We start from the raw sequence: 15,380 nt of genomic DNA on the forward strand, positions 1-15,380 counted from the left end.
ACTGTTAGAAAAAAGCAATTAACAAGAGAGTGAAATCATATGCATGCATGTAGTTCTCAGTTCTAACTTGAAACTGAAAGGGTTAAGGTGCATCTGGGTTCGATTGAGTGCCCAAATGAGCCACGTGGGGCCACAAAGTGCTCTCTCAGCAGCGCGTTACCTTGTGTTCACAAGAGTACATTTCACATCGCCTGACTACCTGACAATCATACTGCAATCTGATTGGCTGATCCCACCGAAACGCTACCTGACTGGCTGATGTTCAAAGATAGTGCTGATCAGGTATCAAGTGACATTAGTACTGTACAAATAAGCTACAGTGATAACGAGGCGATACCACGTGGTTATGTAAGTTTTATGGCAACTGTATCTGTGACCCCAGATGCTAATGAATGTCTTGATTAGTCGTTCGAGTGCGGAATGTGGCACTTTTAATACTTGGCAAGTCAACAAAGATGTCAGTAAGAAAATAACAACTTACTTAACAAGTAGTCGAAGTAGAACGAAGCCCACGTGACCAGTTTACGTGTTCGTAATAAATGGCCACGAACAGTGAATTATCACGATCAGTAAAACGTATTTGCTGATTCAGCATGAAATGAATTCGAGTTTCTATCGTGCAACAAAACACGTCGGCATCTCATATAAAAAATCCACGTGTACTTTCTTGTACGTAATATACGTCCCCGAACAGGGAGTTATCTTCATCAGTAAAAACTACCTCCGTCGTCTAGTGGTAGAGCGCCCGCCCGGCCGCGTCCTACCAAAAGACGTTAAAAGATGGTAATTTTTGTTACCCTACCTGGCGCTCGGCATTAAGGGGCTCAAACAAGGACTGGTCGGCTCGGAGTCAGTACACTTTATCTCATGGGGTATTCATGTTAAACTGATACATCGTATCTCAGTGGGCTAGCACTATAAAATCGGCATTATTCCGTTCCAGTACAAGCAGTCACACACACACTCAGGCACGCGCGGGCTTGCACGTCGCTATACAAATGCGATAACTTTGGACACGACGTCAAACCCCATTTTACCACACTTCACCGTTCAGTGAAACGTATTTGCTGATAAATGTATAAGCTCCTGATATAAAGACGTCCATATGATCATCACTAACTGTTTATGACATCCGAATGCCGGTAAAAAAGAGAGGAATATATCAGTTTACCGTTACTGTCGTGGAATTAAAATCCGATTGTTCGAGAAATAACACAAAGCCGTTAATTCATGTGGATTTTCGAAAACAATAGTGGATTGTCCTAAAACATTGTGCGCATATTGGTTTAAATATAATTTGAACTGATTTTCCATTTACTCTTGTCATTGCGACAAGGTTGTTTTTATTTAAATCTGAATGTTTATTACAGTTTCGTTCTTTCTCTGGATTTGTGGATTGAACACGTGTTTGTGGTTATTCTAAAACGGTAACAGCATTTGCGAATATCACGCGAAATATAAACGGACGATCCATGTTAAGGTGACCTGGGTCAGTTCGGTACAAAGGTGACCCTACCTAAACAGAAAAGCCCTTGATGTTTTACAAGAAAGAATATTTTGTAGCGAATTTGAATAAAAACACTATCTTCACTTCTGACTTGTTGATAAAGGAAATCGAAATTAAAACTGTCGAAATATGAACTGAACTAACCTGCTAATAAGGATCCAATGTTCTCTCTAAATCCTCTTACATTTGTCAATTAAGCTTGCGTTTTGAGGAGAAACACAGTGGAACATAATACAGACCTGGGTTTATTATTATTATTATTTTTATATGGGTTGGGGGTGGGGGTGGGGGTGGGGGTTCAAACTAAGTGGGAAAACATGTAAATAATGTAAAAGTGTTAATATTGGTCCTGTTATCAGTGAAATTCTCAAGTCACCTCTGAAAACCATGATATTACCTACAACAATTTTAACATAAACTTGTGAATTACTCATTCTTATTTTGAAATTTTACTAACATCGACTTGTGGTCGAATTCCGGCCTCTGAGCAGGTCTACATAACAATATGAGTGCCGAAATAAACACTTGTAAAAGTACATGATATGTATGCGGTTGTACTGTAGATTGTAGTACAGATTTTAGATTTTGGTTAATCTTTTAGGTAATTAAACCTATGTTAGTTTTACAAAATGTGTCCGTTCTCTATACCATCTCATACTAAAACATGTTTCAACCCAGAAATAAGTAATTATAAACAATATATGTTTTATCACAATTCGATATGACAACATATTCTTTACAAAAATAAACACATGAAAAAACATAGAGTGCAGTTGTACAATGTAAAAAACGTAACGCTATTAAGTAACCAGAATCCCTTTGCAAATCGAACACACGGTGTCATTAAATACAAACTGAAATAAACAATGGGTCAATCAAATGTTGAAGATAAGAAATTACTTACCGAGATCATCGGCCAAGAAGAAAATTATATGCGGTGGACTAGCGTCGATTGTAAGTATATCTAAAACAAGAGCCAAGCACGAAATGAACACGTTAGGCAGAAACATGGTTTGAATTACAACAAGCGGGTAATACACGACTTCCACACTTGTCAATGAGGGCATGAGAATGCCCCACTTCAACCGGTTGCAACCAGAACGAAGCAGCCTCATGTTACCGTGGTCCGGGTCAGGTGATCCGGTTTTAGATTAACACCCGGGTCAGGTTTACGGATCGGTAAATGGATGTTGATGAAAATGTGACACTTTTGAAAACCGAATTAAGGATTTGTATTTTTTCTTTTTTTGTTTCAGTTTTTGTTATTATTATTAAGAGAAACTGTAGCTAGGATTTAGATGAGGATATTTTACATGCAAATTAGCTTATTCTTTATAATGTCACTACCATACTACTTCAATACCTCAAGTCATTTTCTTGAAATGAAATGAATCTAAAGGACAGAGCAGATAGATTACATTCAAATGCATTTGTCAAAATATGTAACCATAAAAAAAAAAAAATGAAATACAATATTTGATTATCTAGATAACCCGAACTTCGACTTAGACCCCGGAACTTCTCAACAACCGAACTGGTTGGTTATTCATCGTTATAAACTTTGCCAGTCATTTGATATTTAGCAATTTGAAAAAAATGCCAATTAAAACTGAATAACCCGCAAACCGACGAAGATGACACTGCGTGTATCGTGCGCTTCAATACGAGTCATATTAGACATAAGAAATTGAAAACTGAAAAAAAATGTAACATCACTACAGCTAAGAAAGGTGAACACTGATAACGAAGGCAAGACCGGAAGCAATTAATTTTAATTACTTTTAATTTCTATTTTCATTGCTTGTAGTCATCATGCCACTGGGGATCTTGACCCGAGCATCCTTGAAATGTTGGTTGTTTTTCGTGCAAACTAATTAACACTAAAGATGTGTTCAGGACAAAAAAGATATGCATCCTGTGTTGACATACGATGATGGGCTGGGTGTGATGAGACCATGATCCATGGATGATGTACCGGTGGTAGTGGTTACAACACCGATAATTACCTCGTTAAAACATTAATTAGTTTAGTCCCCTGGCACGTGCATACACGAAGTGGATTTCCGAATGGAGGTGAATGTTCCAGGTGCTTTCACGGTCTCGCTGCTTGAATGACGTTTTGAGTGTGAAGGAAGGGTGAGTAAGTTGGGTTTAACGTCACTAGTGGATAAAGCGTTAGCTCGTGACGCTGAAGAAGGTTCGGATCAGATTCCCTTCAATCACCCCCACCCCCCCCCCCCCCCCCCCCTCAGATATTGATAGAATGATGTAGGCGTAAACGTTTTCATTACACAATACATGGATACCCTAGACTTGCTCAAGTCTCTAAGGCAGTAATTATTAGTTTAAATCATAATTTCTAGATTATATAAATAATAACAACAAGTTGTCCCTATAAAACTGACATATCTAGACTTGGTTATTAGGAGGATAGAATTACTACACATCCATGGACATATCTTTCAGCTCTTTCAGTTCAGCCTTGGAGCAGGGCTAAGGTATACCCCCGACTCCTGGATCCGGATCCGGATCCGGGCTTCACATAGTAGTCGTCAGTAACATATGAAACAAACGACGAAACAAACATGTTGTCAACACTTTGGCCACCCAACCTGGCAGTAAGAGATTTTACACATCTTTGAACAATATTTCAGTTCAGCTCACAGCTTATTGGATGACACTGAAGCCAAAAGAGACGAAAATGGTTTCCATGGATACGGTGTTGACAAAATCAGGATGATCCTTCGAATCCTATCTTGTTCACGCCCATCAACTGCTTCGGCGGACGCGACTTATCGGCGGAGTCATTTTGGAGAAGACAAAAATCCATAGATTATATATTCTTCAAAAAAAGAAAGAAGCGCAAAGCCAGATTTGTGTGAGGTAGGAACATTCATTTATACGAGGAACCGTACAAGGTATTGAGCCAAAATGTTGTGGAGAGAACATTTGGTGATTGTACATAGTCATCTCAGTTATCGGTACATAGGAAAAGCCCAAGGTAAAGGTCAGCTACCATCCATAACGCGTATGTCCGCCGTTGGAATCGATAGCGGCCTGACATCTACTGCCCATGGAAGAGACGAGTATGCGAATCACATCCTGGGTAATGGAAGCCCTCTCGGCCTGCAACGCTAAAGCCAACTGCTGCAACGTCTGGGATTGTGTATGACGTCGGCGCAGCCGTCTATCCAATTCATCCGACAGGTGATCTATCGGTTTCAAATCCGGGGATCTGGAGGGCCAGGGGAGAACATCAGCATTGTTGTTGTGTAGACGGGCTCTTGTGGTCCGTGCTGTATGCGGTCGAGCGTTGCCGTTGGCTGGAATCTGGAAGACGTGTGGTTAGAGAATTTCGTTGAGCCGAAAGATTGCCCTGGATATGGACCAAACCTGTCTTGTCGTGGTGAGAGATAACCCCCTGCATCATAACGCTACACCCACCAAACCTATCCACTTCCTGTAAGCAGTTTCCGTCGTAACGTTCTCCCCAACATCTGTAGGCCTGTGCTCTTCCATCCCCTCGACGGAGGAGAAATCTTGATTCGTCGCTGAACCAGAGATCTTTCCACCGCAGTTGAGGCCATACCCTGTGTTGTCTTGTAGACCTGCTGTTCTTAAACATTTTATACGGTCTGGTCGAAGATTCTGCGCATTCCGGGTATTTGGGACGCGGTTGAGGTGGCTGTCGTCGTCCTTTCACATAGGTGGCGCAGTTGGATGTAGCGATCTTAGGCGGGGTTGGTTACTCTTGGTCGTCCCGACCTTGGCCGATCACGTGTTGACCCATGCTGTTGAAACCGATCCCATAGCCTTGTGATGGTGCTGGGCGCTACATTGAAAAACCCGGCTACAGCTGATCGGGATTCTCCTGCCTGTCTATAACGTTGTTTCTTTGCACTTCTGTTAATCTTGGCATGTTGTTGAACTGTAGCTGTTCTATTGACGCAGATGCCAGGCAATCAGAAACCCTGCATTTTAATACCGTTCATAGTACGTGCAGTACGTGCAGCTCTATGACCCTTTTGTTAATGCACTGGGCGCACTTTCCCGAATCGTACATGTTTCCCGACTGATGGTTTGCATTTCCTTGTTGTGATCATTTTGATCCGGGAAATGTGTCACTGACACTATAACACATTTAACCTCTTCATTTTGCACCTCTTGGTCCGCTAATTTTGCTTTTATGGCCAAAATATTCGTATTGCGTTTCTTTTTTAAGAGTATATCTCTGATTGTGATTTAGTTCGTCTTGTGGAAACCTGGGCACAGGAACTAGATTGTTTGCATGTATTTCCTGCCTTTGATGTTTATCAAGTACAAGCGTCAAGGTTAACTAATGTTGGGCGGAGTTCGGGTCGGGTGACAGTATAACTTAGAAAAACAATTAGTCATCTTATGACCCAAAAATGTACACATGCACTTTAGGCATATCTTTAATGCTTGATAAATCATTATCCTATATGAATGTAGATATATTATACTCGTGCGTGTATATACCTCTCGACATTTTATGACAAAATAACCGATAAAAGTGGTATAAAGCTTTGAGGAAATATCATTTAAGATCTATTGCCAAACAAGCCTTACATCATATTAGGAGGAGACTTAAAAACTGGAACCGGTAATTTGTCTGATTACACGAGTGATACTATTGCCGGTGAGAATACAGATCCTTTTGATGCGCCCCGTAAATCAAAAGATACTGTTGTAAACACATTTGGTCAAAGCCTTGACATGTATTTCCTTAGATTTCCACATTATGAATGGCTGTTTTGGTGAGGATGGAAACACTGCTGATTATACATTTTCTTGTCACAATGGTGCAAGCTCCATCTTTAAATCTAACAAGAGCAGAGTCACATTTGACGTTAAATTGGAAAATGGTCACTATTAAATGTTTTAAAATTAGTTTGGACATATCGAAAGATCCCACTCTGAATATTTTTCAAAATATTTCATCCAAAAATTAAAGCCATCTTCTTTATGGATACGAAATATGGGGACATAAAAGATTAGAGGTAGTGGAAAGGGTCCAATATCTAGCATGTAAATGTTATCTAGGTACATGAATTAACGCTCCTAATGTAATGGCTTTAGGGGAATGTGGGCTGTACCCATTGTTTATAAACAGTTCAGTGAAATGCATATGCCATTTAAAAGACTTCTGCTTTCGGCATACGAAATGTTATTTAATCATGATTCAGTAGGTAGACAGAACTGGGCAAGTAATGCTAGGCTTATCCTGTTTAGTTCAGGTCTTGGCTATGCTTTTGGCTTACCAAACTGTTGGATGTATAATTAGTGTTCTTAACCCTTTTCAAACCAGAATGAAAGATATGTACAGCCAAGAATGGACCAATATATTATCATCTAGTACTAGATATGATTATTATTCACTTTTTAAGATAGCCTAGAAGCAGAGAAATATTTAATAGATTCGACCTTGTGTATAATTGCTACCGATTGCTTTATATTCCAGTATTAAAAGATTATGTAAATATTGTAATCTAAACAATATCGAAGATCTGTATCATTTCACCTTCATATGTCCATCCTTAAAAGCTATTCGAAAGCAATACATACCAAATAAATATGTAATTCAACCGTCAGTCCAACAATTTATTCGCCTTATGGCAACCTCAGATTATCCAGGTTTGAAATCTGTTATGTAATATTTCAAATATGTGCCTTTAAGATAATTAACATTGTGATTCTACTTGTAAAATTATCCTGTGTTGTATTGTTTACACTTCATCTGCTCTAAGTAAAAACTCGATTGTATATAAACTGACGTGCAAAAGAAACTTTACCAGAGTTTGAAATCACTCTTACTCAAAAACAACAAAACATACATGCATGAAGTAAAGTGTATTGAGAAGATCAATATATCAACATAATCAACACTGAAAATGACAATCATACCTCGACCGAGAATGACGTCAGAGCCCCCCAAAGTTGGGTGTGGTACAAAACTCGAGCTTTCAGAATCATGGACAATAGGCAGAGTACATAAACAATCGCTCACGTTCAATAACAAGTCATTAGTAGCGTGTGTGACCACCACATGCCTCAATACACGTGAAAACTCTTCGACGCACAGAAAAAGGCAGTCGTCTGATGAGGTCACGTGGGATTTGACGCTATTCTTCTTGGAGGGCCAAGATCAGATCTTGCCGGTTGGCTGGAGAGTGTGGTCGTTGTCGAACACGACGATCCATCAAGTCCCAGAGGTGTTCTATGGGGGACATGTCGGGTGAGCGTGCAGGCCACGGCAGGCCGTTGACGTTGTTGGCTGCGAGGAAGTTAGTGACAATTCTGGCTGTATGGGCTCTAGCGTTGTCATGCTGATAAATGACACCACGTGGCTGCTGTTGGAGAAATGGTAGGGCAACTGGACGAATAATGTTATCCATGTAACGCTGAGCTGTCAAGTTTCCGTCAACGATGACCAGCGGTGTCCTCTCCTGCCCACAGATCCCTCCCCACACCATGACACCCCCTCCACCATATGGTACGACCTCCTGCACGCAACACGCCGCCGTTCGTTCACCCCTTCGGCGGTAAACACGTTGTCTTCCATCAGCCCTAAACATACAGAATCGCCTTTCGTCAGTGAAGACAACCCTCTGCCAATCACGTCGTTGCCAACGTCGTACAGTCCGGGCCCATCTCAATCGCAGACGACGATGTTGCGCTGTCAATAGCTGTCTGTATGGTCTAAGAGCCCTGAGTCTCCTGGCCACTGTCTGTCGACTAACCCTGTAACCTAAGGCATTTGTCGCCGATGACGTCACTGTCAGGAAGCGATTTCGGAGGTGCAAGGTACGCAAGTACCGGTCATCATGGGGCGTGGTCACCCTGGGTCTGCCTGTTCTTGGCCTGTCAGCGGTCCGCCCTGTCTGTCTGTAACGTTGCATCAAGTTGGTAACGGCAACACGGGAGCAACAAGGTTCGTGCAATATGGGCGTGGATGGCTCCCATCTGTACCATACCCAAGGCTCGTTCACGTTGTTCGACTGTGAGTCGTGGCATTTCTTTTGTTGTTGTTTTTATCACTGTGGATGTCTGACTTGCCGATGCAATCGTTTTATACCCTTACCCGCACGTGCATTTGGTAGAGGGGAATGTCCGAGTAACTCTCCATTCCTTAAAAATAATGGAGCAGAGGCCCCGCAGGGGCCGAGGCCCATTATTTTTAAGGAATGGAGAGTTACGAGGATATTCCCCTACTTAAAACTCATCCCTACTTTTACACTTTGACAAAATATTCTGTAGTTGAAAATATTTGAAAAATAAACCAGAACTCTTTGTTGTCCGTATTTATACTGCTTGAGTCGACCTTGCGTGATGCACGAGGAATGCGTTCTCTGCCGCTGTTGCACGTGCGCCAAGCTCCGTGGCGAGTTGACATTTACAATGGATGGTACACGGCTCTTCATAATTGTGTTGGGTCCTAAACTAGAATTTATCAATCGCTTGCACATTGTTAACACATGCTGATGGGTTTAATTGGAAATAAAGAGCCCCGAACAAGCGATATTTATGTTTCCTTATTTGTTTTTTCTCGTCAAAGGTTTATCTAACTATCTATAAATATGAACATTGTTGTGGCTAACGTGCTCTAACACAAAATATATACATATTATTTTGAGCTTTTAAGCCTTATGTAAAATTGTGAAAATATTTAATAGTTAATTTCACATCATGCCTTCATGTGCCGCAGTAGCTGAGGTTGACAATTACACGTTTTCAAATCTAACGATGCGGGTTCGAACCCCGCTGGCGACACATGTTTTCGGTAAAAAATGAAAATATTCACTTGTAAATAAATGTCAAAAAATAGTTCCGTCTGTTCCAAGTGGAAATTAATTCAAATGTTGCTTCAAGATAATGTACAGTTGACAAGCAACTCTCCATTCCTGAAAAATAATGGAGCGTTCAAACAATGGAATGACGTCACAGATGTGTTTTAACAGTTGTCCGTGGTGCACGTGTTTTTCACTTTTACGCGTGTTATTTCGCAAACATGTAACAGACGATTAACATTTTCTGCATACACTATTGTTGTATTTAGGTTATGTGTTTTAGATTATACATTGTCTGAAATTTATATTTTCAGTTGGTAAAGTTTCTTTTGGACGTCAGTTTATCTTCACGTTATTTCGCGGGGCAGGCACAGAAAAGGTTCTGGTGTATGCTTAACTGTCATAAGGGTAATACTGCTTCAGAGTGTCCACCATTTTATCTTCCCCAGGCAAGCGTGTCCACTAGCCAGTATCAAAGCCTAAAACTCTTTATTGAACTATTCTAACAACCCACCACCAACTACGACTTGGTCTTGTTCTCTCCGGGGTCTCCGGGGCGGTCGGGTAGCCTAGTGGTTAAAGCGTTCGGTCGTCACGCCGAAGACCCGGGTTCGATTCCCGACATGGGTACAATGTGAGAAGCCCATCATTGGTGTCCCCCGCCGTGATATTTCTGGAATATTGCTAAAAGCGGCGTAAAACCATACTCACTCACCCACCCACCCCACTCACTCACTCACTCACTCACTCTTGTCTTCTCCAAAATGACTCCGCTGATAAGTCTCATCCGCCGAAGCAGTCATAGGTTGACGGGTGTGTGGATTGCCGCCCCAATATCAGCCGGAGCGCGTTAGGTGTTATACCATGAGCCGGAGACGAGTGGTATAAAAGCTAACGATGGACGCATTAAATAACATGTACCCAAAGTGATGCTGCTACAACGAATCTATGTCAGCGACATGTTTTATAATCACATTGCAAAAGAATTAAATAAAGCGACAAAACCCTTTCCATACCAAGTAGAAATCTACTGCATAAATCTAAATGCATAAAGCAGAGTCGATTGTACAATTCCGACTATATCATGAGCATGTGTTTATGAATCACTATCAAATAGTAATGATACCAGGTGTTCGCGAAAAGGTGAGCGTGTCCGACGGTGGCACCAGTCGCAAACACATGCAAAGGCAGGTCAATTGTTCACCTGAAAAAACATGGGAACATATGGTAACAGTCAAATTAGGGGATTGCATCGGACATCACTAATGCGTCAAATTTGGAAATGTCCTCCACTTGTCTACCATAAAACTTTATGAAAGATGTATTGAGGCCTTGAATGTTGTAACCTCGATAAAACAACTTCTGAGCAAGAGTCGTACGACGTTCTTTGAAATCTTGTTAGAAAGAGCATGCTCGATTGTATCTCAAAGCGAATGTAAACACCAAAGGATGGAGCTGCTAGAATAAATTGATAGAAAACAGTTGTTTGATTGAGCTAAGGGTAACTTGTGCCATGCCCTGGGTCTTTCATTGACGTGCCTGTTGCTTTTTGCTTCGAAGCGGGTTATAAGGGATTTATTCTCCCTTTCATAAATCCATGTGCAGCCTGTCTTGTTTGTGGCGGGGTATAGGGGATTTATTCCACTGTTCGGAAATGTATATACCTCCATGTCAGAATGATGACATCTGATGGATTCACGTGATCTTGATAAAATACTATGTATCCCGCCTTGGAGGGTTAAGGTGGGATCCAATCAGATCTCATCATTCTGACATGGAGGTATGATAAACAAATAATGTTCAATCTCTCCATGTAGAACAGATTTCTTATGATTATGGACAGGGTTACGTTCCTTAAAAACTGCCGGGCAAAAGAAAGTATGTATACACTTTAAAATTGGATTTGACCAAATAATTACATACGTTGTCAAAACGTTACCAGGCTGAAAACAGTCACCGAAACACTGCAAACTGCAAAGGTCCAAACCACGTCTATGATACCATCGCCCCGATAATTCCAGCCTAATTCAGCTGGAATTTTACAGTACAGTTAACTCTTGCCTCGTGACGATGGCGTGATATCCATATCATATACATCAACCATTTCTTGTTTGTTTCATTTTTAGACATCAAACATGGATGTATACTTTCTTTTGCACGGCAGTTTATTCATCCCCAATTGTATAATAGGTTAAATCTGGCTCGAAACAAACAACTTCAAGCATGTGTTGAACATACACTTCACAACACATCAATTGTGAACACATCTGGCCTGCACTATTTTCCTTCAACTCTTAATCGTGTTGATAAATGTGCCAGACATGGAAATGATGTCACTAAAATACGTCCAGCACAGATCGTAGGAGATCGGAATGAACAGATTGTAACACCCGGGGCTCGGATGTGAGCTGTATAGTCGAAAGGCTTGTTTTCTTTTGACGTTGATTCTCAGGACCGTCAGATTGTTGACCTAAATCTAGGAAATGTGACACACTCGACCCCTGTGATGTGTTACAGGAGGTACAGCAGCGTCGAACCAGCTGCCAAGTTTATCTCGTACACGGTGATCAAGAGTCGATCAAGTTGGGAGAATAGTTTGCGGTTTGCACATTTACTCGGTCTGTATTTGTTTTCACGAATAATGATGTTCTGATATTCGGTTACATTTGCTCATTGTGTTTGTCGATTTGTAGGTATCTGTTCTTCTTGTCTGTTCTCAATGCAACGTATTCTGTGTAATAGGATCAATTCAATATACGTACCTTCCTTGCCTTTGAATGTGTTTGTGACGGGTGCGACCGGTGGAGCAGGATACGCTTGCCTTTTCGCGAATACCTACTATCAGCGACATACGATAGTGGTTCATAAGCACATGCTTATGATGTAGTTGGAATCGTACAAAGGAATCAGCTTTTTGTGATTATGGAAACAGTTTTGTCGTTTAGTAAGTGAGTGAGTATGGTTTTACGCCGCTTTTAGCAATATTCCTGCAATATCACGGCTTCACACATTGTATCCATGTCGGGAATCGAACCCGGATCTTCGGCGTGACGAGCGAACGCTTTAACCACCAGGGTTTTGTCGTTTAGATTTGTTAATGGAATGTAGGTGTTGGCTGTAGGTTGTCCTGCAACATGGCCATTAGTTTGTCTTACAGTCCATCAACCTATTATTTTCCCTTCCGCCAAGCTCTTACTGTAAAAACATAGCTATAATCTAAGCATCCCTTTTAATTTTAATTTGCTTGCTTGTTTCTATATATTAAAAAAATAGATTTTCAGAGACTAACACGGTCATTAATTTATCTGCATTTAATGTAATACACACCAATCTAGATCATAAATATAGGCAAGTCTAAAATCATACAAAATGTTAGTCTACTTGGTTGGATGTATAGCTTGGGTTTAGGATTTTGCACAATCTATACTCATCCCTGGGGTGATCGATTGAAAGGAGTGGCTATATTCTACACGCGCTTTTCGGAAATTACCACCCTTGCGGAACCGTGGAGGGCTTATCGGAGTATAATATTACGCCATAACATGATCTAGCATTACAAAATTTGAACATCATATGTGGGTTAATTAGCAAATAACAGCTGGGTTTTGCGACTTTCACCTTGGGTCACAACTGTGACATGAAATGGCACAGTGTTAGTTACAGAGGAACGCGAGAGGGCAAGAAATGGTGCAGAGGAGAGAGAGAATTTTGGTTTAGCGTCCTCTTAACAAAACTTGTGCTATATCACGTGATAGTTTATTGTCGGAGGAAAGAAGCCAATAGCGATGCAGGTGGTTGACGGTGATGATGCTGACCTTCCAAACATAACTATCAAGACGGAGGAAAGCAACAGGGTTCCGTTCCACAAAGCAACCATAGCGCTTCGACTGGCGTAGCTACAGCAACAAACATTTTTTTATTCATATTTAAAAACTATGAGCCTGAATTTTTAAAAAGAAAAGCACGTTGCAACAAAAATGTTTTTGTGGCAGGCAATTTCATTATTTACAACAGTCTAATATTTTAAAGGAATTTTCGGACAATTTATTTTCTTCACTAAAATACCAGCCACCTTGATTTTATTTTAACGGCTATGTACAGCTAGTTTTCTGACTGAAGTGCCATATGATTACTGAAATACAATGACCGGGATGGAGGAGAAAGCAGCGTTGCAACTGAATGATGACACAAATATATACATGCTCGTTTAGCTTTCGTCGCAAAACTTTACGGACCATATCGTAGCCTGAAATGTTCCAACACACTTGAGGTGACATTAACGTGTATGGCAGCCGTGTAAAAAGATAAGGATCCCTAATAACGTATATTTAAGTTGTGTTAAAACTTTTTTCTTCAAACGAAAACAAATGGCAATGAGTGTCAAATATCATATCGCATGCAAACATTAGCACGACGTACCACAAAAAAAATCGTCAATGTTCAAGTCACTCCACATACGTCATACAAGAAGTGACCGGGTTGAATAAGTCCCGACCCGTGAAGATCCGGGGTAGAATAGGTCTTCAGCAACCCATGCTTGCCGTAAAAGGTGACTATGCTTGTCGTAAAATGCGACTAACGGCTTGCTGACTTGGTTAATGCATGTCATCGATCCCAATTACGTGGATCGATGCTCATGATATTAATCACTGGATTGTCTGGTCCAGACTCGATTATTTACAGACCGCCGTCATATAGCTGGAATATTGCCGAGTGCGGCGTTCAACAACAAACCAACAACAACAACGAATAAGTCCCTGGTATACCTACATGTACTGGTACAGAATGAGGATCGGGCGTGAATACATGTGACCTCGTTGACTGTGTGGTGGTTCCCTGTTCTAGAAATTAATGGTTTATCAGCCCAGATTTAATTACTGTATATTTGATGTTCGTCTGGATCCAAACGTCTATCTTGTCACAGATACATACACTGAAAGGCAAAAGAAACGTCATGTGGATGTATCGTATAAATATCTTTATTTTCAAATGCTTATAGATGTAAGTAAGTGTATCGGAGAAAGTCAGTGTTTGACCCACATGAAATTAACAGTCTGGGGAATGTTTTTGCGAATTGTGAATTTGGGGAGGCACCAGAAGACATCACAGCTGGGGGGTTCAAAATCAGTACCTGGTGTGGCCACCACGGGCGTTGACTACAGCCACGCATCTCCTGTACATGGAGTGGACTAGCCTGTTGATGAAGGCCATGTGAATATTGGCCCATATCCACAGGAACGCTACACGCAGTTCTGCTGCAGTTGTCGGCCTTGGGCGTACATCGTTGAGTCGGCGTTGGATCTCTTTCCACAAGTGTTCAATGGGATTCAAATCCGGACTGAGGGCAGGCCATGGCGTGATTTGGATGTTGTGCTGCTGGAGGAAGTCCCTGGTGACTCTGGCAGTGTGGGGACGGGTGTTGTATTGCTGATAGGTGTGGTTTTGATGACGGCCAAAACAAGGCACGGTATGGGGTCTGAGGACTTGGTCAATGTAGCGGAGAGCTGTGATGCCATTACCCCTGCCTGGACCAATATTCTGAAAGACCACAGGTCCCACTCTCTGGTTTAGTCCGATTCCACCCCAAACCATGATGCTTGGGCCGCCCAACAGGTCTCGTTCCATAACACGTTCGCCTCTCCTTCGCCAGAAACGTCGCTATATAGTGCAATAATCTTGGACGCGACGTTAAACCCCATTTCACCTCACCACCACCTTCGCCAGACCCTGACTCTGCCATCCACCATTGAAACACAGTAGCGACTTTCATCAGTGAAGATGATTCTTCTCCATTGCTGTTGACGCCAATTTTGATTCTGCCTGGCCCATTGCAGTCGGGCCTGTCGGTGATGATCTCTCAGGATGGGTACACGAGCAGGACGGTACTACGAGATGTTGTTGGCAGTTAGGCGACGTCGGACTGTACGATCACTGATGGCACGCTGGTGGTTGCCAATGGTTTGCCGAGCTGTTTCAGTGGCCATTCGGAATCGGTTCTGCAGATGTTGGCGTATCATGAACCGATCTTGTCAGGGAGTAGTGACTCTAGGACGACCACTACGCGG

The 15,380-nt window shown here is 41.7% G+C and overlaps 1 protein-coding gene across 1 annotated transcript in view; it reads right to left on the reverse strand.

Moving 5' to 3' along the window:
• The window catches only part of LOC139462025 (arylsulfatase J-like), a 29,341-nt gene extending 26,719 nt beyond the window's left edge, over nt 1-2,622 (reverse strand). Inside the window, exon 1 of the mRNA XM_071243525.1 lies at nt 2,412-2,622. Within this exon, the coding sequence (XP_071099626.1) occupies nt 2,412-2,622 (211 nt within the window). The remainder of the gene's footprint in view (nt 1-2,411) is intronic.
• Between the last annotated feature and the right edge of the window lie 12,758 nt (nt 2,623-15,380).

The sequence above is a fragment of the Haliotis cracherodii genome, unplaced genomic scaffold, assembly GCF_022045235.1.
Source record: "Haliotis cracherodii isolate W230 unplaced genomic scaffold, xgHalCrac1.p SCAF_15, whole genome shotgun sequence".
Lineage (NCBI taxonomy): Eukaryota > Metazoa > Mollusca > Gastropoda > Lepetellida > Haliotidae > Haliotis > Haliotis cracherodii.